The sequence below is a fragment of the Bison bison genome, unplaced genomic scaffold (assembly GCF_000754665.1).
Source record: "Bison bison bison isolate TAMUID 2011002044 unplaced genomic scaffold, Bison_UMD1.0 scf7180017864064, whole genome shotgun sequence".
In the NCBI taxonomy this organism is placed as follows: Eukaryota; Metazoa; Chordata; class Mammalia; order Artiodactyla; family Bovidae; genus Bison; species Bison bison.
Genome location: NW_011494636.1, coordinates 30,142 through 53,930, shown reverse-complemented (window position 1 = coordinate 53,930; position 23,789 = coordinate 30,142). Strand labels below are relative to the sequence as shown.

At 34.3% G+C, this 23,789-nt stretch overlaps 1 protein-coding gene across 1 annotated transcript in view; it reads right to left on the bottom strand.

The window, feature by feature from the left end:
* Positions 1–23,789, bottom strand: part of LOC104986245 (RAC-gamma serine/threonine-protein kinase-like) — a gene marked incomplete at its 5' end in the record, with an annotated part of 86,483 nt that overhangs the window by 37,605 nt on the left and 25,089 nt on the right. Inside the window, 2 exons of the mRNA XM_010836722.1 lie at positions 6,825–7,039; positions 17,463–17,591. Coding sequence (XP_010835024.1) covers positions 6,825–7,039; positions 17,463–17,591 — 344 coding nt within the window. The remainder of the gene's footprint in view (positions 1–6,824; positions 7,040–17,462; positions 17,592–23,789) is intronic.

The window sequence follows — 23,789 nt, the reverse complement described above, 5'->3', positions numbered from 1 at the left end:
TACTGTTAGGGTACTTGTTATTTCTAAATGTTAAGTATTTAGAAATAACAAGTACCTAGCACAATAAATAATAGCTATTGTCAATTCTCAAGCCAAAATTATTTTAGAATGACTTTAGTCAAAATGCACCCTTGTCAACATAAATTCTGTAAAGACTACATAAAGGTTAGAAAAAACAATTTAGAGAGCACTGCTGACAGAAGCCAATAAATTGCTTTCATATTTCAAATGAATTTTCAGAGAAGTGAGAAAGTTAATATATGAAATATCACTGCAATGGAATCTGCTATACAAGTTTAATATAAATTAAAATTTTAAAAATACCCTCACCCCATCTTTGAAGGTACTCTTATTCAACTGATACCTGACACAATCTGAAATTCAGGTGTTTTCTAGATTTCTCCATTTCATATAGTACATACTAGTCACTATGAAGAAAGGCTGAGAGAAACAGAAAATAACACAGGAGGAAATAAGATGGGAGGAAAAGAAGAAAAAGAGAGAAATAAAGAAAGGACAGGGAAACAAGGAGGAAAATAAAACAAAGGAAATCTATTTTTAAATCTGAATTTGACAGAGCAAGTTTTATTTGATTTTACTCATTGTTAGGAATGATACATGCTGGTAAATGCTTAATCATCAGCTATCTTGGGAAATTATAAATATATAATACATATATGTATTATTAGATTTATCGATAGAAGACGTGCAGAAGCAAAACATTATACAGTATTTCCAACCTCAAAATACATAAGTATCCTCAAAAGTACAGAGAAGAGCAAAATTTAACAACATTATCAAAGAGTGATGAGTTTTGAGTATTTTCTATCCTTGATTTTAATGTTCCTGGTTTAATTGTAAGTTTATATAATTTAATTTTTAATAATGGCTGTTTTCAACAACCAGCTCACAAAATTCTTGATATTTAACAACTGGCTATTCTAAGCTGGTACCTGTCAACTCTCAACACACCACTGGCTAGGAAGAAAAGCAAATATGTCATAGAAAATAAGCAATTCTACAATTTTAATGAATTCTGGTTATTATTAGGTATAAGGAATACATCACTAGGAAGAATCCAGGATCCTCTGACACACTGTCAGAATGGAAAAACAAAACAATCAGCGGATTTCTGAATATTTGTAGTGATGATCCTATAGTTCCCAGTATCCAGGTCTTTTATCCTAAGATCCATACAGAATAAATCACACCTCTGACTGGAGCTTTCAGATTGGATCAGATCATAATAGTTATGTTCATATGTGGAACTCTCAGACTGGCAACTCTATATTTGGTTAACACTCAGCACTGGACTTCTGGCCTCATTCTTTTTCATTCTATTTCAAGTTATGTATGCCTCTCCCCTGGTAGAATGCAAATTCGTTTGAGGGGCGAGTTCAGTACTGGATTATCCAAAAAATGTTTTAAGCCTGTGATTAGGAAGCCAGAAAAGCAGAAACACCAAAATACTTGCTTCTGAAAAAATTATTTAACATTTCAGAGTATGCATCAAAGTAGTATGTATGAGAAAAATCAGAAGTTTATTATATTTTCTTATACCTATGTTATTATTTAGTTCAGCACGGTTTTCAATCTAAAATATAGACAAGATGGTGAGTGAAGTAGCAGTTAAAATGGAAAACTATAATCATTTTTAGAAATAAAGGGTTTTAATTCGGCTTCAGTCATTCATTTTTATGTCACTCCTTAGTTCTCAAGCAATATTTGGCTTTAGACATAGCCAGCATTTAATCTACATTTATCAAATACATATATAACTAAAATATCAGCCATGAATACTATACAAAGACTAAGAATATAATCTTAGACTGCCATTTTAGAAGTTGGTAGAGATTCTTTAACATAAGCTTCTTCAAAGTGTGGAACTGTCAAAAATTTCAATGTCAATGACTCCCTAATATACAATTTAAGACTTCAAAATAATATCAAAATATGATTTACATTAAGATATTTTTGTCTAAGAATACCAAATTCCCATATCAGAAAGCCAATCCAAAATTTTCAGCCATTATGGATTCTTCATAACTAGAAGCAACATGGGATTTACAGTTTCCTTGTGTTACTGAATGCAACATGAGGTTATGATGTTCCTACAAAATTTGCATAGGACGTTAAGAGAGATACTAACAGAATAATCACAAAGTAATGAAGAATAAGAAATAAAAGCAAACTGAGAGCTGACTCTTTGATAGAACTGAGAGCAATTCAGTAAAGAGTATCAGAAAAACTGAAGCAGTATTTAAATAACTGAATAGGAATAATAAAGAGGTATACTATCTTTGATTATGTTTCTAAAGACATTCAGGGTCCTTTATTGGTTCTTTCTCTTCCTTCTACCTCCTAAATTTTTGACATTTCCCAAGTCTCTGTCCTAGGGTGTCTTCTTTTTATATTCTCCTCATTTCACTATTGTCATGGCTCCAGCCATGAGATATTTACAGACCCCAAATCCAAATATTCAGTTCTTGTGTTTCTGTTTAATAATTTTTAGTGGAGTATAGTTGCTTTGCAATGTTGTGTTAGTTTCTACTGTTCAGAAGAATCAATCAGTTATATATATATACACATATCAGTTCAGTTCACTCGCTCAGTCGTGTCTGACTCTTTTGCAACCCCATGAACCGCAGTACACCAGGCCTCCCTGTCCATCACTAACTCCCGGAGTCCACCCAAACCCATGTCCATTGTGTCGGTGATGCCATCCAACCACCTCATCCTCTGTCGTCCCCTTCTCTTCCTGCCCTCAATTTTTCCCAGCATCAGGGTCTTTTCAAATGAGTCAGCTCTCCACATGACGTGGCCAAAGTACTGGAGTTTCAGCTTCAACATCAGTCCCTCCAATGAATACCCAGGACTGATCTTCGTTAGGATGGACTGGTTGGATCTCCTTGCAGTCCAAGGGACTCTCACGAGAATTCTCCAACACCACAGTTCAAAAGCATCGATTCTTCCATGCTCAGCTTTCTTTCTAGTCCAACTCTCACATCCGTACACAACTACTGGAAAAACCATAGCCTTGACTAGACGGACCTTTGTTGGCAAAGTAATGTCTCTGCTTTTCAACATGCTATCTAGGTTGGTCATAACTTTCCTTCCAAGGAGCAAGCGTCTTTTAATTTCATGATTGCAATCACCATCTGCAGTGATTTTGGAGCCCAGAAAAATAAAGTCAGCCACTGTTTCCACTGTTTCCCCATCTATTTGCCAAGAAGTGATGGGACCAGATGCCATGATCTTAGTTTTCTCTTTTTTGCTTTCTTTCTCATTTAGGTTATACAGAGCACTGAGTAGGGGTCCCTGTACTACACAGCAGGTTCTCATTAGTTATCCATTTTATACATACCATTGTATATATGTCATTCCCAATCTCCCAATTCATCTCACCTCCCTACCCTGCCTTAGTATCTATAAGTTTGTTCCCTACATCTGTGTCTTTATTTCCGTTTTGCAAATAAGTTCATCTTGGATTGGACAACTGGACAGCTACATGTTAAAAAAGGAAATTAGAACACTCTCTCACACCATACACAAAAATAAACTCAAAATGGATTAAAGACTTAAATGTAAGCATAGACACTATAAAACTCTTAGAGAAAAACATAGGCAGAACATTCTCTGACATAAATTGCAGCAAGATCTTTTCTGACCCATCTCCTAGAATAATAAAAATAAAAACAAAAATGGGATTTAATTAAACTTCAAAGCTTTTGCACAGCAAAGGAAACCAAAAACAAAACAAAAAGACACCTTCATAATGGAGAAAATATTTGCAAATGAAGCAACTGACAAGGGATTAATCTCCAAAATATACAAACAACTCATGCAGCTCAATAAAACAAACAATGAACCAACCAACCCAATGAAAAAATTAGCAGAAGACCTAAACAGACATCTCTCCAAAGACATACGGATGGCCAACAAACAGATGAAAGGATGCTCAACATACTTATTATTAGAGAAATGCAAATCAAAAACTACAATGATGTATCACCTCACACTGATCAGAATGTCCATCATTAAAAAATCTACAAACAATAAATACTGGAGAGGATGTAGAGAAAAGGGAACCCCCCTACACTGTTGGAAGGAGTGTAAATTGGGAGGTTCCCTATGAAGAGTATGGAGGTTCCTTAAAAAACTAAGAACAGAACTATCATATGACCCAGCAATCCTATTCCTGGCTATATACCTGGAGGAAATCAGCTTATTGTGTTTCCAGTAAGCACTGGTACTATTTTCAGCTGCCTGCTTGACATTTAGGTTTTCTACAGAAACCTCAGACTCAGTACAGCAAAACTAATATCAACATCCACCCCATCAAGCCTCCTCCTTTGCCTGTATTCCCACTCTGTCAATAATAACTCCATTCTCCAGACTATTCATCCAAGTTGGAAACCTCAGAGGCATGCCAAAGTCCTTCCACTTCCTCATCATTTCTATTTAATCATTCACAAAGTCTACTTAGCACTATTTACCACTGTTTTGGGATGGATTCCACCTCTTTATGTGGACAATTCCATATGTATTCTTCATTACTCTGCCCACTTGCCCCTGGCCCTTCACTGTTCTAATCTATCCATGACAAAGCTGCCTGAGTTATCTTTTCATAACACAAAGCTGATTATACCACCCATTACTATTAATAATTCAGTGGCTTCTCATCTCCTTCTGAATAAAGATAAAATATTTTCTAAGAAGCATAACGTCCTTAGAATCTAACACATGAGCATCATCTCCCAATGTCACCCAACTCATACTCTATGCTCCAGATGATGAACTTCTCAAATGCCATGTTCACCTGTAATTCGAGCTGTTCTTCACATGTAAAATTCTCTGCATAAACATCACTGCAAATTCCAACCCCTTCATAAGCCAGCTCAAGGTTTCCAATCCGCTAGATAGCTAATAATTTCAATAGCATTTGTCTGTAGTTTAGCCTGAGCATCTGTGAATATGTTTTGTATCCCACGTTATTCTATGAATCCCTAAAGCAGAGGTTGTTCATCTTATTCATCCTTGCATTCCTAATATTTTAATGTAGCAGTGGAGGGGCTTGACTTATGTACCTTAAAAAGGAAATAACAGTTTAAAATAGCACATCTTCTCTTTAGACAGTATCAACCTCTGGGTAGACAAAACTTTAAGAGTTGTCCTACATACCAGGCAACTAACATTCTAGAAATTCTCCTCACATTTATTCAACAATTACCATGGACTGTTCTCAGAGGGTGGGGGGAGGGTGGACGGTGGGGAAATGACAATAAAAAAATAAAGGAGACATGAAAACCAGAAGGAGAAGTCAGAAAAAGATGGGTTAAAAATTCACTGCCCTAAGGCAAATATTAGGCCCCAAACTCAGGCAGATAAAATAGAAATCCTAGCTCCATTTATAAGATTATCTATAGCCAAGTACCTCTTGTTACAATAGCTGTGAAACAATCACATCAAATGGAATACATTTTAAAACCTAAACCAAGAACATGGTGCACTGTAAAGAAGATACAAGATGAATATCAAACAGGTACATAAAAACTTGATCTCTATTCTTGTTCTACACAAATTTTCTGTGAGAACTAGGATAAATCACTTAAACCTCCCTGGGCCTCATTTTCTCCTAGCCAAATGGAAATGAGAATTATATCTATCCTTTCTACTCCACAGGCTACTAAAAAGCAAGGGAAATAAGAGATGTGCGAATGTCCTGGCAAAGAACACAAAATTACTTTATAAATATAAGGTAAGGTCTCAGTGACAGGATTCAGCAACATTTCTGAATGGCTCTTCACTAAGCAAAAAGATGGTACCTCTTTTATTACGTTTGCTTATTTCTGCTGAAGGGAAAATCATGTTCCTCACAAATTTAAAAGCTGTAAATGTGTGATGGAAACCTTCTCCAAGGTAAACAAAGCCCACATTTTAGAATTCACTTATTCCTTCACTCATTAATTCAGTCTGTCACAAATACACACTGAGCATCAACCACTAACAGAACATTATGAAAATTATGTGAGGTGTTACAAAAAGTTAAATATATGAAATGGTCTACCCTTAAGACAATTGAGGTCTGCGAGATTTTCAGAGAAACAGGGATATGTATGTGTGTGTATATATCTAATGGAACAATGAGTTTACATATACACACAAACACATAGATTCAGAGACATTTTATAATTAATAGTCATTTCATGTGTGACTTATAAAATGTATGTATAAATAAATATATAAACACGAACAAAGAATACTATAGCTCATTAAGCAAAGAACTGTAGGATTTTTCAGGTCATAGCTGTAGCTATAAAAATAGAAATACAAAGTGTATAAAGACATTTTTTCCACTAGTCCTTTCAGCCATGCATGAAAAAGAATTATCTTCGAACGACAAACAAAAAAAGTAGCTAGATATGTTAACATAGGTTAGTGTGGGAGGAGAGTATAGAGACAGTTCTATCCATTTTATAATGTAAATCAGCAGAAATATAAAGCCCAGAGATTGAAAGGGGAAAAAAAGGGATCCTCCTATTCCCACAATAGCAAGCACCATGCAAATTAGGAAATTGTTTGCTCGTAACACTCTCAAAATCCTTATTTGGTAAAATCTGTATAAAATTTCCAAGTTAGGGAAGAGTTGAGAAAAAATTTTAAATGTTCTATATTATGCAGTTAAAAATAAGTCAGAGTCTCAGTGGGAAGATGTCTGCATCAAATACATTGCTTCTTGGAGTTAGTTATACGTGAATTAATTTCCATATCACAATTTCTAACCACATTCATCAGTAACTCACTGCGTGTTATTTGTGGCTTACCGTTTATTTGGATCCTTTATCAAGAGGCCTGAAAGCAATGATTTTGCATCTGCAGAGAGTGTTCGAGGAAATTTAATATCTTCCATTAGAATTAGTTCAAAAAGTTTCTCATGATCCTGGTTATAGAAAGGTAATCTCCCGCACATCATTTCATACATGACAACCCCAAGGCCCCACCAATCCACAGCTCGGCCATAGTCATTATCTTCTAACACCTAAAAGTGAAACCAGTAAAAGATTAATTTTTACATGCTAACCTTTAAAGCATTATTTATAAAACATAAGATGGGGAACACATGTATACCTGTGGAGGATTCATTTTGATATTTGGCAAAACTAATACAATTATGTAAAGTTTAAAAATAAAATAAAATTAAAAAATAAAAAAAAATAAAATAAAATAAAAACATTCCCTTAAAAACAAACAAACAAAAAAAACAAAAACAAAAATAAAAAAATAAAACATAAGATTTTTACACAAAAGTGAATCATAACTTTCAAAACCTAAGTAGGTGATTCTAAGATCTTGACATTTAAACTATGAAGAATCTTACAAAAGATACAAATCTTACAAAAGATATAAATCACATCAAATATGTGAAATGTTCAATATATAGCCAGATATAAGGGGTGAAAAAAAAAGAGGTATTGCAACCTTTTTTGCAGCCTACTGCAAAATTCTAAGTAAATGAATTAAGTGGAGAACAGAGGAGCCTAGCATGCTGCAGTCCACAAGGTCACGTCGCAGCAAAGTGTGGGACATAACTTAGCCACTGAACAGCAAAGCAAAGTAAATGAATATATGAGTGCCCTAAGGATCAAAAGAAAACTATCTGCATACTTACACATTTTCATTTAGGCCTACTTAATTTTTCATTCTGGTTCCACTAAGGTGGTCAGTAAGTAACAATTTGGAGCTAAACTGTGTTGATTATAGAGAACATAATGTGTCTAACACCTTCTTGCACTGAGAAGAACTAATACAAATCAGTGACAGATAGGAGTAAACAGATGCATTGTATTAAAGAAGCATCCAGGGCATGACAATCATGAAAATATATATGAAACCTTTCGGAGGACCCTACACATTGAAACTCTTGCAGGAAATATGTAGGCAACAGAGTGAATATAAAGAGTGATTGACTGAGTTGTAATAAACTTTAGCATCCAAAGTTTTAGAACCTCACAACAATTTCTATTAAACACAAACAATAAAAATCATGGACTCAATATCTGTCTGGTATATGCCCTTAAATTTATTTCCCAAAACACATTACATGTAAAATATATTTAGTAAGAAACAATATGCAAGTATCAGTTATGCTGTGCTAGAGCAACCTGTTCAAACTGAAACATCACTTGCCGTTTGTACCAGGAAAAATATGATTAACTTTCTACAAGGTATGTTCCTCAATCAGTGGAAATTAATCATTTGGATCTTTCAATATTTTATTTCAAGACATTGTATTTGTATAGTAATGTAATTTTTAAACACCAGTGACTTTTTCAATCTATTCCATGGCCAGTTACCAGAATGTGCTGTCCGTAGGCCTTTATCTAATAGATGCTGGATTTCACCTAATAACAAAAATTTTAAAGTCTAAGTAACCTCTTACTGCACTCCTACAACACCAAAAAAACAGTGGTACACACAAAAAAGAGCCAAATGTGGTTTTTAACCTCTTTTTTCATAAAACCATAAAAAGCATAAAAGCTGGATTAACTGCCTCCCGAACCCACATTTCACCAGCCGGGTTCTCATCCCCAGCTGGCAAAACTGGCAATCCTTTATTTTTGTTTAAATACCTGGTTTGCAGCCAGAAGGGAAAGTGAGTACATAAAAAAAGGTTTTATTTTTGAAGAGAAATAAGCAACTGAAAAATAAAACTGTATTGTAAAAAAAATCTGTTTGATAAAGTATATTTTATTTAGCTTCGTAAAATGAACACTGATTCTCAAGATAAGTGGTTTTGCTTCTGAACATACAAGCTTTAACTGAAACATACATCCATAATGCTACAATTAGAACTGTTTGCTGGATTACTCTGTACTGAACAAGTGTGATGTAACTAACATTAACTCAGTGACATGTAAAACTTAGGCAATGTTGAGGAGAAAATACCCTAACAACTCAGCCAGTCCTCTTTATCTGGAAGGCTTTGTCATCAATTAAAAAGAGAGATTTCTGTTCAACTCCTATTTCAAGACAGCTGGAAGATGAAATACACAGAAAATAAAACTAAAAATGATTGTAATATTCTACATGTGGATATACTATAAAATATATTACCACTGTTCATACAATATCCTTTCTCCTTACATCTAAATCAAAATATAATACTTTGAAATAATGTAGAAATTCCTGACTGAAATTAACACCCACAGCCTAGTAATATATAAAATTTACATTCTTTAGCCTAAGAGTTGCAGTTCCTTCTGATTCCCTCTGATCATTTTTTCCCCTCCTAGCAAAAAGGCTAATTACTTCATGGTTAGCACCAGGGCTGATCCAAAGAGTAAGATACATGGTAATGTAGAAGTACAACAATATTAATACATTTCAAACTCCATTACAAGGCGATTTATCATATAATCTGGATATATATGCAGATCAAAATCTGCTTCTAAAGAAATAATTCACTGAAAGACTTATCTTGAAGAACCAACCTAAAGACAGTGTTGTTTTCCATGAAATCAATGTCATCAATGTTTAAACTAAAATCAAGTTAAAATATGAAGGAAGATATTTGGTATTTCCTTCTACACTTATTGTCCTCTGTAACCCTAGAGGTAGCTTCATGTCATGAGAACATTTGACACAAATGCCCAGAGATGAAGAACAAGTGGGGATTTGAAACACGAAAAGAATGTAAATGTTAAAAAATGGTGAGAAGTCACATCAATACACCCCAAGCAGAGCCCAAGCTCTAGGAAACAAGGTGTAGTTTCAATTTTTCTACTAGGAGCCAGAGATTGCTTCACTTTCTAATATAATAAAATCCAAGATTCAAGGAAGTCACCACAGGTTATCAATTACTTTTAAATGATCTGGTAATACCTGATTAATATTTGGTAACATTTGAAGTACACACTTTCACTTATCAAAAACCAGCTAAGTTTTAAAAAATCACTATGAACAGCTCTTGAATTGTTAATTTCAAAGAATGACATTGAATAATAAATTTTATATTTTAAAATGATACCATCAATTAAAGTTCCCAAAGTAAATACTTATTTCATGAATGGGTACTTTCAGAAGGCATATTCATTTCAATATTCTTTCACCAATTAAGATTTACTGAGAGGCTGAAGGAATACCTTTCTCAGCTTGCTTGCCAGGCCACACAAAGCACTCAAGGCAAGTAGTGATGAGGACGCTATGTATGCCCTGGAGTGGCTTACTGCTCAATCAATAATCCTGACAGAACAGATGGGGGAAAAAATTAAACATCTAAACAAACTGTCTGTACACCTATGTTGTGAAAGTAAACTGCGAACTTGGATGAACCAATTTACCGCTAATTCAAAAATTGTTTTTCTCTGGTAACCTGATATTTCAGGTAACTGATATTGTGTGTTTTACACATAAACACACAGTTATATGCTATATAATCTACAGAAATCCTTTAATATTCCTATCATCACAGAAATGTTGCTAAAAGATGACCTATAAATCTTCTAACTCAGATTCTAAAATGTATTGCAGCTACACAACTATTACATACATTTCACAAGAAAAATGAATTGCATGGTTTACTGCTATTTTCTTCATAAATATATACTTTGTATCCAGTTTTCAACTGCTCTAATGATTCTAAAGGGACTGAAACTGTGCCATTTGCTCTGAATTAAGATGCTGTAAGCTTCATGGCTGCCTCCTAGCATGCACACACAAGTATTCGCATGCAGTTCATCTCCTACTTCCAGAAGCATTCTCTGGCTAGAACAGGCCAAGCTAAATGGATACAACAGTGGTGATTCAATCATACTCACAGGTATCTTCCCACAGATTCCTATACTTCCTTTTTATCCTGAAGCAACAACATTACAGGGTTCTAAGAAACTGGGTCTTTGTAACCAAAGTAAAAATGGCCATTATAAAACACTACAGACAATCACTAGTGTTCCCAGTTAGGGCTGGTTTTGTGTATGTTATATCTCAGAGAATTTAAAATTACACCCCGTGCTTAAATCAGAATCATTCCAAAGTACTGAATGCAAATATTCTGATTGTTAAAATCAAAAGACTATATAGCACTCAAAAGAACTTTAGGTGAAAAATAGCTTCAAAAAAACCTGACAGAACTCTAGGGAAGTAAAAGCTGCTACTTATAAAGGTTGAGAGACATTAACATTGAACTAAAAATATCATTTTTGTTTATATTTAAACAATATCTAATTTGGGGACCCAGTGGGAGTTTTTTTAACTACGCAGTTTTTTATTGAACTATAGTTGATTTACAATACTGTGTTAGTTTCAGATGTACAGCAAAATGGGATGGTTTTTAATATTATCCAGAAACAGTATAAATAGCCAACTCATAACAGACGTTCTTAAATAAAAATTCTAACAATAAAGCAGACAACTTCTGTCTGAACTAATCACTGTGCTCATCCACTTAATTTCCCCCTTAGTATTGGTGATGAGACCAGTTTAGAACCATCAAGATGTGAAGGCTTTCAAAAATACTTCAAGGGGACAAGTGCTACATGCATCATTAAGAATGAAATAAAATATTAGGGATGTATACAGCTTGGGAAAAGCTACTAAAGTAACTTCATTTTTACAAAAAGCTTAGAAGTTTTAAGATTTAGTTTCATCATCTGTTAGAACTAGTAGAATTTTGTCCAAGGGTAAGCAAAATGTAACTATGTGTGCTACTATTTTTATCTACAGATGAAATGTATAAATATACATATATATATAAAACTTTGATTTCATTCATTTTTAAGATCCTCTCAAGATAATACTGATAAGGCCTATAAAAGATGTCTTTTTCATTTATTCTTTGTTGTATTTAAAATAAACAGAATTCCATCTAGGACACTTAAAATCAAGTTTGGTTCCACTCACTTCACCTATGCACACTACGCTCCAGGCTACCAGCTATCTTCACCCTTAATTAAAACCATTCTCCCCACCCTCCTGAAAGTTCATGTATACTTTTGGCCTTTCATTTGTGCTATTATCTATAAAGAATCGCAATGACTTTAAGCAAATCTTTGTATTAAAATAGTTATCAAAATATTTTCATCTATTTCAGACACTGTCAAAATACATATTATAAGATATTGAAGCTAGTAGGCTTCAAAAGTGAATAAAATGATACGCAGTGACTATTTTCTAAAAATGAGTTTCCAGAAACTAGAAATACATTAAAAATGCATCTTCAGCCACTGAAAAACATAGCATTTTACACATATGAAATAAAATTATATACATCTTTTTCTGAATAGCAACCACAACTAGATACTGTGTATTTTCCAACAATCAAGTCATTTTTTGCAATCTTTTTGTTAGTTCTAACTTGATTATCAAATAATTTTTATTTTTACACTATTACAGAAGTGCATTTCTCTAGGTTTCCAAAACCACCTTATTCAACCTTCCCCATCTGTCACCATCTGCTTCTTTTTAGCATGTACTTTTTGTGTGATCACATAAGCATGTGAAAAATAACTAACATTCAGATGATTATCTGCTGGTACATTTGAGGACTGGGCATAATAAAAGTGAACTGCCAAAACGTACTTAACACTTTTAATTTTGTTGGGTCTTGCATGTAAGCTACATTTGATTTTCAAACTGTTTTACAGTTGGAAAGTTGATCAGGTACTGCTAACTCAAGAGCAAAGCTGAGACTCTAAATAATTAGCACTGCATAAAAGGATGGTTTGGATTCAATGAGAGCCAAATCAAATAATAAAATTTAACAGTAAGATTTTATATATGATTTCTAATTTCTTTATATTTCTAGGCATGAGAATACAGTAGATATGATGAAAACAAAACCTCCTCAAAACACCATAGTCCGTAATATATGGCAGGTCAAATTTATTTCCTTCTAATACAAGAAAGAGCAAAACCACTTTAAAACCATCTATACTAATGCAGCTTTAGAGATGCAGCACACTAAACATATAGTCAATGCCCATTAGGACTGTATCTCTGCAACATCTTTTTAAAAAGATACTTTTCCCCCCTTTAATAAAAAAGGTACACAGTTCTTCATCAAAAGAAGAGAAAAAATACTTTAAAAAATATCCTTTTTTTTAACAAATGGCATTTTTATATCATAATTTTTTTCTTCCTGGTGGTCTTTAAGAAGAAATCTCAGTCCATTTAAAAATCAGGTGTAAGTCTGAGATATAGTACAGTTAATACATCAGTTTTGAACTGATTTCTAACAGTATTTTTGAAGTATTTTTTAAAAATATCCTGCAACCATCTTTAAGTAGCAAAGCATTCTGACCAAATTAAAACAGTTTAGGGAATTCCCTGGAGGCCCAGGGATTAGGCCTCCCAGCCTCTACTGTAAGGGGCACAAGTTCAATCCCTCGTCAGGGAACCACGATCCTGCATCTCTTGTGGCATGGCCAAAAAAACAGAACAAACAAGCAAACAAAACCCCTCCAAAACTAGTTGAAAACGTAGGGATGGCCACTGCTAGACGAATGAGAGGCTGCAGAAAGATGTCTCCATAATGTGTAAACAGGTCTCCCATGTGAAGGTAATAGACTAACAAGGAGCCCTTCAAAAGAGAAGCAGTCCTCAGGCACATACTCCAGGTCTGATACACAGCTACTACTGACAACCAAGAAAAGTCTGGCATCAAAAATGCTATGTACCAGAAATGTCAAGGTTCAAAGACAGTGAGAGATACCATCTGCAGTGAAGGGAAGAGGCTAGTTTAAGCTCTTGCCAATCCCTCTCTAATTCTGACCATGCATATCTGGATCATATATTGCCTTGCTCTCAGTTCACATGCTTTTCCCTTGTCTGTGAGATCAAATCTAAACTCTTTCCCATTCTGATCCTGATCTACACATCCAGCCTCCTCTTAGTCTGCTCCCTCTTTACTGCCACCAGACCCTCCCACCACCTTTCCTTTCACTGTACATAACTCTAGTAAAGCAATTATTTTCTTGGACAGTAATGATTATTCTCCATATTCTATCACCTTAGTAAATACAGCAGGCTACCAGACGACTAAAAACATTTCTATGATCTTTACATTCCCAGCACCTAACAGAATGCACGACACCTAATAAATACTCAACAAATATTTCTTTAATGAATGAATGAATGTTCTTCAGTGAAATGGTCTACACCAGAGACCAGAAGAAAGAACTTAAATTCTTGTTTTCAAAAGTAAGCATATAAAACAGTTACCCTGATTTAACAAAATGCAGTTTGACACAAATGCTTAAAATGTGAGAAGTTTAGTTGTCTCAAGTTTTGTCATCCTCAAATAGTAACCACAATGATCACTCTCCCCTGTGAAAACAATGTCAAGATGTTAATTATGAACCAACATCTCTCAGTCATCGGGTATATAAACTGCTTTTAAACCCTTCTGCAATATTTTTTAAAAAGGTATACAGAAAGGGTTTACCTGTCTTTAAGAAGAAATTGATAATTCCCTGTGAACTGTAAACTTTCAATTTAGAAACAACTGGACTCTTCTTGGATTAAATTCCTGGTTTTGTTCTTCAGTTGATGACATTTGCATATAAAAACAGTATCTTTGTTTCTTAGGAGATCATCTGCTTCTGAAATGAGATGTATTTATCTTCTATAGAAATAATTTCCCCTAATTGTGATACAACTAATTTTGTTATTCTAAATATGGGATATCATCATCCATGGCAAATGTATAGCAGGGGCAATTGGAACTCCAGAGAAACAAAGATTTTGTTTTTCATGACATTCACAAAAATAATCCTATTCTAGAAAATGTGATCTTGTATTTGAACAAACAAGAAACATTATTCTAAACTTTTACCAAATTCAGCTACAAAAATAGAAAATTTTAAACCCCAGATTTTATAACAGAAAAAAATGTTACTTTTGGCAGACCTTGATAAAATAATATTTGGAAATTTACTATGAAAAATACTGCTAATATTTCAAATTACTAGCATTTATTTACAAAAATTTAAAATTATTGAAATGTAATTTTAATCTCTTATTGAAAAGAGCTATTTAGTAATAAACTGGCATTAGTTACTATACATATAAGGAATGCTAGTACCATTCTGAATGTATTCCCATTTCCTAATTCTTTTGATTACTTTTCCTGTTGAGCATTTACGAAGAATCTATTTTTAAAAATGGCAATTACTTACATCTATAGTGGCCTTGAAACACTGATTTTTTTTTTTTGGCTACCATGTTATGCGATTAAAAAAGTAAAAATAGGCTTTATAAGATGAACCTCGTTAGAATCCTGTTTCTATCTCTACCACCTCCTATCTGTGTACAGATTACATTAAAAATTCTGATCCTCAGTTCCCTTACCTTTAGAAAAAACAGGTTTGCTATCTCAAAAGGTTATTCCAAATTTGCAATGTACATATATAGCATGCAGCAGATAATACATGTTCAATAAATAGTTATCATCATCCATCAAACATAAATGCCTCCCTCCTTTGCTCTAATGACACTAACCTTGTTGGAGTTTGAGGGAAGAACTGAACTTGTGCCTCACAGGTTTCATACTAGCTGCTCCCTGTGTTTGGAAAACTCGTCCCCTGTATTGTTACAACAGTTGCCTCTCAGCATTCAGGTCCCTGGTTAAACATCACTTTCCCTGAACATCCTATCTGTAGAAGATTATATTTTCCAAAGAGGGCTGCAACAGTATCTCCCATGTCACATGTTTTTGCCATGGAGAGGTGGGATCTATGTCACTACCCTCTTAAACACGTGCAGGCTCAGGAATGTTTCAGCACATGCAGAAATGATGTGCAATTCCTGACACGAAGTCATAAAAGGGGATTCACAGAGAAATGTTTAGAGCAGCATTAGTGGCCAAGACCCTGAAAGCAATCCAAATGTCCATCAGCTGCCGAATGGATAGACAAAATGTATTATATTCATACAACAGAATATTATTTTGGCCATAAAAAGGAATGAAGTACCAAAAACACGCTAAAGCATGGATGAATCTTGAGAATAAACTGAGAGGCCAGACACAAGAGGCCATGTATTGTATGATTCCATTTGTATGAAACATTTAGAAAAGACACACCGATAGTGACAAAGTAGGTTAGTAGCTGTCTAGCAGGAGGGGAGGTTAGGCAGGAGCTAACATGTATGGAGCTTCTTTGTTGGAGTGATGAAAATATTCTGGAATTAGGTAGTGGTGATGGTTGCACTGCACAACTTTGAACATGCTACAAGCCACTACTAGGCACTTGAGAAGGCTGAATTTTATGGTACATGATAATAAAGGTTAAGAAATATACTATGAAGAGAAATTTTTTAAAAATTAATAAAACATTTCTTCATTGTTTGCTATGTTAAAAAAAAAACAAAAACTGAAGCAGTTTCTTAACTGTTCCCTAGGACATTTTAGAACCCAAAGCCAAAACAGTCTGGCTACTCTGAAGCCACAAGGTTATGAAGAAGCCAGGCCATATGGGGAAGCTGAGGCTTTTGAGAGCCCTGTAAGGCACCAGTTGACAGTCAGCATCAACTGTCAGACACTTAAAGTGGGGAGTTTCCAGATTCCGGCCTCCAGCCACAGTCACCCACCGCCGTGCCCCGTGTATCACAGAGCGGCCATTCCTGCTATCCTGACTCAGAACCTTCGATCACATGACATGGTTAGGTTTTGCAGTGGTCTGTTTTGCAGTAATAATAATGAGAACACTACCTAACACAGCCACCACAACCTCCTTTTATTTAGCTTCTTTCCCTTCACGACACATATTCACTGCATGACATTATGCTATATATTTATTTTCATTCTGTCTCCCTCTACCAGAAGTGAGTTCCCTGAGAGCAGGGTCCTTTGTGTCTTGTTTCTATAACCACACACCCAGAGAAATATTCAGTATATAGTAGATGAATAACGTATATTTGTTGAACAAACAAATCAGTGAATCACTATGGAATCCTCAGCATGGGAGGGCACTGGCTGAAGCTTGTTTTTGTTTAGCATGATTTCCAAAATGCAGCCACTGTCATTTTATTAACTTTTCCAGTGAAATCCTTTCTAATAATTAAGAATGAAAACCCAGAAAATTACAAACACAAATTATCATTGTTTCTTTGTTTCTAAGAAAAATCCAAAATGATTTATAAAACTGTTAACATTCTTGCTGAAGTCACTGAAATATTTAATTTTAATAAGTGAATAAAAATAGACACAGTCAAAGAAAAAAAACACATATGGCCAATAAGTAAAAACTGACTTAATTTGATTGCAGTTACCAGTATCTTTGTGCTGATTTATATATATTTTTGCCCTAGAATACCATGTTAAACATGTGGGAGTAAAATAGATTTGATTCATGTTGAAATCCAGGTCAAAGCAGTAGACATTGCAGTTTTTTAAAATGCTTAAATGGTTTACTTTGCAAAACATCAGTGTTATTTTTATTTTTCTGTAAATGGAAACATAGCCTTACCTCTGGTGCCAGATACTCTGGTGTACCACAGAAAGTCTTCATGGTGGCTGCATCAGTGATCCCTTCTTTGCAAAGTCCAAAATCTGTGATTTTTATGTGGCCATCTTTATCCAGCATCAAATTCTCCAACTGCATAGTAAGCAAACAGTCTTCAAAAATAGGAAAATACTGTTTTGAAAAATAACTGAATGCTGAGTAAGATATTCTGCAAAGAGGACATAATTAGTAAAAGAACTTTTGATACTTACAAACCCTATAGCTGCCTAATTCATGTGTAAAAAGAAACATTTTATCAAATACTTTACAATAATAAACTGATTTTTAAACCCACGGGAGTAAAAGCCATTGTTGTCTTAGTCCTAAGAACTAAAGCCTAAATTAACTTTCGAAAGCAAACATCAATCTTCTTTTTCCCTTTTTAAAATAAAGTTTGATCTAAACCATTTCAAACAGACAAATATCTTCTTCTAGATATGTACAGATGGTTTTCAACAATTTCTCTTGGGAGTCTATTGCTATTATAAAATTTTTATTTACAGAAATGTTTCTTGGGTGGTGGCTGTAAATCAAACCTAAATCTTATTTTGTAAGGTAAGGCAATATCTTCTCTTGCAGTTATTTGTAACAAAGAAATACCAACCCTTTTAAAGTTGGAACCTCTTTCAACCCATTAATACAAAAACAACAATCTTAAAAGAGATAACCAAATAGCCTCAAGTGAAAAATTAAGCAATGCAAGGGGGAAAAGAGCGTGTGCAAAGCTAATGCAATTAAAAATAGTAACAATAACTGATCTTATTCTTCCACTTTGAACATAAAGTTATGATTATCACCATACAGAGATACACATGAGTTCTGAGTTGTCACTTTATAGTCATGTGTATCGATGGGGCCCCTAACCCTGCTCAGTCATGTACATATACCTAAGGGAATACATAGGAAATGCGTTCACAAAAAAACACATGTGAAAAAATTATATTAGCAGGATGAATGATAATTAACTTATTTGAGGAGTAGGTAATTATTCTACTCCTTAACATGATAATGTATGAAAGTGCCTACTCAAACTCTGAAGTCAATATCAAATTCAAAACAGAACTCCATATAAGAACATAGATAACAATTTTATAAAATGTGATGATGTTATACTGTTATATATTATCCAGTATCTTATAAACCAGAAACTAAATACAGTTAAGCAAGCTATGCTCAGTATAGCATACTTAGTATACTATACTTATAGTATAGCTTAAATATGCTGCCCAACTGAACTCAATGCTCAATACGTGTTTCACGCACTGCATAGACTTTAGAGAAGTGAGTCTGTTTGACTTGTCTACAGAGAGCTGAATGAACCCTAAATACATTGTTAAACCTTTTAAAAATGAATATTCTCTTATTTTATCTAAATTTAGCTAGACTGATTCTCTACTAACTGAAACCTGAAAATCAAACCCAATGTGCACAAATGGCAATACGTCCTAAATAGTAAAACTGATCAGAAATGTCAAAAAAGAATTTGTCTACTTCTCTTTCCTCTTTTCTTCTTCATGCTTCTGATTTTCTCCCTTTTCCCTTTCTCTTGAAAACAACACTCTCTTCTTCCTCCTACTTCTATCTTGCCAAAATGAGAAAGAGAAGTATATAATGGACTGTCTGCTGCGTTAAATATATGCTCTGTTCTTAATTTTTTAAAATATGCTTATTGTTCTAACATAGAAATACATTACAATATAAAAACAAAACCTTAAAATGCTATGAAGATCTTTTATAATACCTAAGAATCTTATAGAGACTTCAAATAATACATAACAATATTGAATAAAATATGTAGTTTAGTGTATATCACGCCAATTCACTTAATATGCTTTCTATGCACTGCAAAACAAAACTCTGCATGCACTAATGAGCTAACGGTCCACATTTTGACAAGACTATCTTGAAAAGCACAGATATAGAATATCAGAATATATACTGTTTTTAACAAGAAGAAATACATATATTTTAAAAATCTTGATCCATACCTAATTAGCTAATCTCATCTCCAAGATACCAAGGGTTGAGGGATGAGGAATGAAATGAGATTCAGGGGTAGGATTTGAGTGAAAAACAGGAATAGGATGAAAGTGACCAAGAATTCTCAGTTTGCCTACAACTGAGGAGGTTTCCCAGGATGAAGGACTTTTAATAAAAGTTCTATAACTGGGGAAGTTCCAGGCAAACCATGACAGCTAATCATTCCTTTGTTTTATTAATCGGCTTTATTACAATGATACAGTCAGAAATAAGCTCAGCCTACAGGAGGACTGCGAGATGGGGTAAAGGTCACGAGAATGGGGACAGGGTGGCATACCGTACCGGAGGCAGTTGAGAGCAGTGTGGGTAAGACTATGGAATCAAGTCAGAGAACTTAAATGTAAACTCAAGTTTTACCCCTCACTGTGTAAGTGACCTCGTGTGTGCTATTGACATACGCATCTCAGCCTGATCCATGACACACAGCTGTGTATGTGACCTCGTGTGTGCTACTGACATACGCCTCTCAGCCTGATCCATGACACACAGGTGCAGTGCACACAGTAACAATCCAACGTGACGTTTTGAGAATTAAATGATACTGAATGGAGAACTTAATCAACACATGTACTGATCATTTACTAAACACGGAGAGTTTAATGGCTGGTTTATACTTTATCAACATGGTATGTGTTCTTCTAGACAACACTGTATGTTAAAGGAAAGAGCAAAGTTCAGAAATGGAACCCTATAAAACACTTTTATCAGCTCTAATGACCTCATTAAACAGTTTTTAATATACATCAATTTCTTTTCAATAAACAACAACAAATATTTTACAATTTTTGAGCCAGTTATTTTATAATGGTGTCCACTTTCTTCCATCAATTACTGTTCTTCTCGCACTATCCTGAAATGTCATTTTGGCATGTCATTTCCTGTCAGTATGAAAAAAAGTCAGAAACGCATCACCTTAAAAAAATTATATCCCCAAATCTAATCTTATATAGAGATAAATCGGGGGTAATTAAATATCCTGTCTGGTTAAAAACATAAATAATTTTATGAAGATGCATAACAAAGATTTCATTAAATATAAGAACCATTAGCTCTTATTGTGAACCTGCGATTCACAAAGGTGAGGATACACAGAATTACCTTGAAACCTTTCAAAAGCAGATCGATGGCTTAGAGATATCAAAAAACACCTGGAAATCACTGCCTTAGTGCACATGACATTAACGGAAGAAGATTTAAGTCAAATTATTTTTAGGAATCTTTCCACTGTGTAAAGGAGCAATAAAAATGTTTACAAATGGTCTTTGGTTCTCTCTCCTAAATCGAATGCTTTCCTTCTTCCTTTTTTTTTAAACCATAAAAAGGAAAATGTATACCACAACTGCCTGTTCAGGTACTCTCTATCATAAACACTAAATGCATCTGTTTTCTCTCTACTGTCAGTCTTAGCATCTAGGATTGAGGTCAGGGCATTATGATGATAGTTAATGGATACATCCACTGGCAAAAGCAATGTATGAAGTTAAACAGAAGTGTGAAAGAAAAGATTATACATTCAAAATCTAGGTATTGCTTACTATTTGTATCAGACGGTTGCTTGTTCTCTAATAGTTCATACTTTGAGGAAACAAATATATTAGACATACATCCCAGAGTTTCCATTTTAAAAAGGCAACATTTTTTATGGAATTGAACTGGACAAGAATTATTTGACAGAGGATCTTGATTCGGTAGGTTTTGAAATCTTTTTTCCTCTGTGCTTCGTGAACAAGAAATGACAGCAAGAAAATACTATGCTCTTTCTGCTCTTGCTGGTGCCTAGAATAAAATTAAACTCTTGCTATTAGAAAGTTTACAAGTTTTTAACTTCTAAGTTTTTAAAAGCTGTCTAATATACAATTCATATATCATATATTCTAATATCTAGCTATGTAAAATACACACACACACACACATATATATTTTAGGTCTCATTTTAATTAAATGGCTGACATCTTGTGATTAAGCAAAGGAATTACAATACCAATTCCTAAGGGCTCTGACAACTATTGTAGCAACACAAACAAGCCCCTTCACTCACTCTTACAATCCCACTTTAGCACAGCTACATCAGTACCAAGACTGCCTCAGGCCCAAGAACACAGTGAGAAATTCCGCCCCTGCACCCTGCATATTCAGGTTTATGGGCATCAAAGTGCCAAATGTTGTGACCCGTATGAACTTAATGATCATGGGATTAGGACAGTGCATTAAAATGCCGAAAGGAAATCTTTGAACCTTCCTAAACTGGAAAAAGAATTCACAATATACAACAGCAGAGATCACACCTAGACTGGGGTTTCAGAGTTACTACATTTAAGAATTTCCTACACTTGAGGAATATAGCCCAATAGTCCATGTGAATGTTAGAGGTGGAAGGGATTCATAGCAGCAGTGGTTGAACATTTTTATAAAAGAGGGAATCCAGCGTAGTTATAAGTGGGAGTTAGGGGATGTGTCTTCAGTATACTTAAAACATTCCTTATTTTTGGCAGCTTTATTCAAATTTTAGATTTACAAAGATCACCTAGAGTTAATCCAATGCATCCCCCCACCTAAAGTTCATTTCATTTCTAGAAAGGCAAAAAGAACATTATACCTGGAGCGAGGACTCATGGAATCCAACAATCTTGACTATGTCACCAATTTAGTCCATTACTTCGAATAAATCACTTACTAGGTTTCCAGTCTTCAGTGACCTTAGCTGTAAATTATGGGTCAGCTCTAAATTTCTACAACTGTACCTAAAGATCTCATTTTATCATGAAACAATATAGATATAAATTATACTTGTATAAATTCTGAATGTCTGACTTTTTATGTGATCCATTTTTCTTGGTGTAAATTCCATGGATCCTGTCCAATGCTACACATTTACTTAGACCTTTACGTTAAGGCTGTATTAAAACAGAAATAAATTTAGAGAGGAGAGGTCACTGAATTGTCTAGTAGTTTATGGCCTATTTATATGCTAACTACATGACTGGTATTCATATTGCAGGTTAATAAATTTAGTCTAATTTCATTACCAGAAAGGACAAAGCAACAAAACTCATTAAATGAGTGTCAATGTACTGATAAGTTGATTAATGAGAAATGATCAATGGAGATACTGACCAAAATCATCCCAATAATATCATTCCTTTTCAATGCTATCAATCAAGTGAGCATTCTTTTCTTTGTTTCTTTAGACTAATTCTCTGAGCTGTAAGCATTTTGGATATATTACTAAGTACTTCAAAATTATTCTTCTTTTCTTAAATCCAGGAATTCCTCCCCCTTATCCCCATAATAGGAGTCATAAAATATAAAGTGGGGGTGGGGGGACGGGGACGATCAGGCAGAAAAGAGCTAACTACTTCTAAGTAAAAACGGAAATAACATATAACATAAGTTTTGTCATATCATATAATTAAATTCTTTTTTAAAAATTCAGATTCAAGACATTTAAACATTATAGGATTATTTGGCCATGCAGACATCAGATACAGGGATGCTGAATTCTGCTACTCCTGGCTACAAAAGCTATAGGCTAAAGACAATCATTTATATCCATCTCTGATCTATTTTGGCACTTAGTTGATGATCTCTGATATAGATACAGTATAATAATTTTTTCTAAAAATAGAATTTCATAGCTTGTTTCATAAATAACATGTTAAGAAATGAGAAAATAATATAAAAACTGTAATGATGTTATATAGACATACACACTATATTTCACTGTCATCATGTAAAGTAATATTTCTTGAGATAGTTACTTCTTAGGGATCATTCATAATACAGAGGTACATGATAGCAACATCTTGAAATAACTTAGACAATTGGTTAAGTAATTAGATAATTTAAGAATCACAGGTGTTTGAAAACAAGTGAGTGGGAGTGAGGGGTAACTGTGACTTCTCTCATGTGCTGTAATATGTAGATATATACCTCATTCCCTGGTGGTTCAGATGGTAAAAGAATCTGCCTGCAACGTGGGAGACCCGGGTTCGATCCCTAGGTTGGGAAGATGCCCTGGAGAAGGGAATGGGCACCCACTCCAGTATTCTTGCCTGGAGAATTCCATGGACAGAGGAGACTGGACTACAGTCCATGGGGTCACAAAGAGTTGGGCGCGACTGAGCAACTAACACACATACTTCATTTCACACAAACAGCATTTCATAAAAGACTAATATAACTTCTATTTCTACATGTAGAATTATACTTTAAATGAATTCATATTTGATAAATAAAGCAATTCTATGTTAG